This window comes from Sphaeroforma arctica (genome assembly GCF_001186125.1).
Source record: "Sphaeroforma arctica JP610 unplaced genomic scaffold supercont1.4021, whole genome shotgun sequence".
In the NCBI taxonomy this organism is placed as follows: domain Eukaryota; class Ichthyosporea; order Ichthyophonida; genus Sphaeroforma; species Sphaeroforma arctica.
In genome coordinates, this window is record NW_014036537.1 from 1 (window position 1) to 2,803 (window position 2,803).

The following is a 2,803-nucleotide window of genomic DNA, read 5'->3' on the forward strand; positions in this document are numbered from 1 at the left end:
CCAGTCCTCCACAGGGCCCCCCACAAAATCTGGGAAGGTTCTACCAGTGCTCTCAAGAGAGAGATCTAAACGAACACACGCACAAATACATGCACCCACTCCCACTCATCCACATGGCACCCCCACACACCATCCTCCACAGGGGCCCCCACAACATCTGGGAAGGGGTTTGTTGCCAGTCCTTTGCGCGGTCTGTCGCTGCCCTGGCCACTCAGTCGCACAGTCCCTACCGACGCATTGCGCACCATCGCCAGACTCTCAGGGCCACTCACTCCCACGCCCGCCCCCGCACTCCCCACCACTCCAGCACTTGCACTCGCCGTCCTACCTACACCCATACTCGCGTTCCTACCTACATACACCCCCGTAGCTCCGCCCCCACCCGCGGCGCTGCCTGTGCTGTCGCCTGCGTGTGTGGTGGTGCTCTGTCCGCGGCTGCCCAGGGCTGAGTTTGTGTGTGGTGTGCCTGTACCACTGCTTGTCCCACCCAATGTGTGGGTGGCTGTGCCTGTCCCTGTACTGCTGCCGTGGGCGCCAGTGCCTGTGAGTGGGTTAGCGTGTGAGGGGTGGGGTGTGTTGCCGCTGTTGAACAGGGGAGTGGTTAGAATGGGCTGTAGCTCGCCTGCGTGTCTGAAGCGGTCGGAGGAGGTGAAGTTGAGGAGACCTGAGCGGTCGAAGAGCTGAGGCGATACGACTGTGCGCAGGTGACGCAGCAGATCAATGTAGATGTGCAGCATATCAATGTGAAGATTGTCCAGCAACGCCACATTCACCCAATCCTGCGTGTGCGGAGGGAAGTGTATGGATATAAGTGTGTGTGTGTGTGTGTGTGTGTAAGTGTGTGTCTGTGTGTGTGTGTGTAAGCGTGTGTAAGCGTGTGTGCGTGTAAGCGTGTGTGCGTGTAGTGTGTGTAGTGTGTGTGTGTGTGTGTGTGTGTGTGTGTGTGTGTGTAAGAGTGTCTAAGTGTGTGCGTGTGTGAGAGGAAGGGCATAGCAACAAAGAAAGGCAAAACTAAGGGTGAGCAGGCGGGTTTGGTATACACACGCAAGCGTTCGCAGGCAAATGTGAGACACAGTCGAGCACCCAATCTACTACCTACTACCATTTGCAACCAATCTACTACCTACTACCATTTGCAACCAATCTATTACCTACTACCATTTGCAACCAATCTACTACCTACTACCAGTTGCAACCAATCTACTACCTACTACCATTTGCACCCAATCTACTACCTACTACCATTGGCAACCAATCTACTACTTACTACCATTTACAACCAATCTACTACCTACTACCATTTGCACCCAATCTACTACTTACTACCATTTGCAACCAATCTACTACCTACTACCATTCGCAACCAATCTACTACCTACCATTTGCAACCAATCTACTACTTACTACCATTTACAACCAATCTACTACCTACTACCATTTGCACCCAATCTACTACTTACTACCATTTTAACCAATAACCAATCTACTACCTACTACCATTCGCAACCAATCTACTACCTACTACCATTTGCAACCAATCTACTACCTACTTCCATTTGCAACCAAGCTACTACCTACTACCATTTACAAACAATCTACTACCTACTTCCATTTGCAACCAATATACTACCTACTAGCATTTGCAACCAATCTACTACCTGCTACCATTTGCAACCAATCTACTGCCTACTACCATTTGCAACCAATCTACTACCTATTACCATTTGCAACGGGACATAATAACTTGTTCTGATACCAATAAAATGTCTACACACACAGCAGTACTGCCAAACATGCCACCCAGCTGTGTACTCAGGTCAATGATAGACTGCGACGACATGAGCAACCCAACGGAATGCCTACACACAAACGCCATAGCAACCGGACATCTACACCCCCAACAAACTCACATCTCATGCACAACGGAAAGTTTATCTAGGTCAGTCAAAAGAGAAGCATCTATATATGACTCAATAGAGTAGCACACAAGCACATAACACATATGAGTATACACACACACTCACTCACTCACTCACCAGAAGTTTGTCGTCCCATGCGTAACGCGTAAAGATGCGTCTGAGCTGAGTAGCGGAGGTCTCCAATTGTGACCGAATCAGCAGGGCATCATGAGGCGCAGACGACAGGCGCAAGCGACTTAGCCTACATAAGTGCAAGGATAACGATATGTGATCAGCATGGGCAGATAGGCAACAGGTACAAAGATAACAATAAGTGATCAGCTACACGTGCAAGAATAACGATATGTGATCAGTTACACGTACAAGGATAACGATATGTGATCAGCTACACGTGCAAGAATAACGATATGTGATCAGTTACACGTGCAAGGATAACGATATGTGATCAGCTACACGTGCAAGGATGACGATATGGGCAGATAGGCAACGTTTGCAAATGGTGAACACAACGGAACACCAGCAGCCGCACCTCAGATATGCTACCCAAACCACGCCCAGGAAACGATGAAGCATGCCAATCCAATACAATCACTGGCCACCTCCAGTTCCATAGGGGGTAAGAAACCCTATACCCCAAACCTAAATATCGTCGTACCTACCACAAACCCCAAGAAACCCAACAACTATACCCTGTGTCATAGCCCCCATTTCTAAGCCACAAATAAGGTGACTAGACTATCAACTGTGCTTAAACTCCGCGTGTACCTGTGTGTGTTGAGTATGTTGTACCTGTTTGTGTTGAGTATGTTGTACCTGTTTGTGCTGAATATGTTGTACATGTTTGTGTGGAGTATGCTGTACCTGTTTGTGTTGAGTATGTTGTA

General features: G+C 48.6%; 1 protein-coding gene across 1 annotated transcript; it reads right to left on the reverse strand.

The window, feature by feature from the left end:
• Positions 1 to 65: 65 nt before the first annotated feature.
• Positions 66 to 2,170, reverse strand: SARC_14005 (hypothetical protein; the record flags this gene model as incomplete). The annotated part of the gene is made up of 2 exons (XM_014291865.1): positions 66 to 779; positions 2,037 to 2,170. Coding segments are annotated over 2 exons (848 nt in total), but the record flags the coding sequence as incomplete, so codon positions are not given.
• Positions 2,171 to 2,803: the final 633 nt, after the last annotated feature.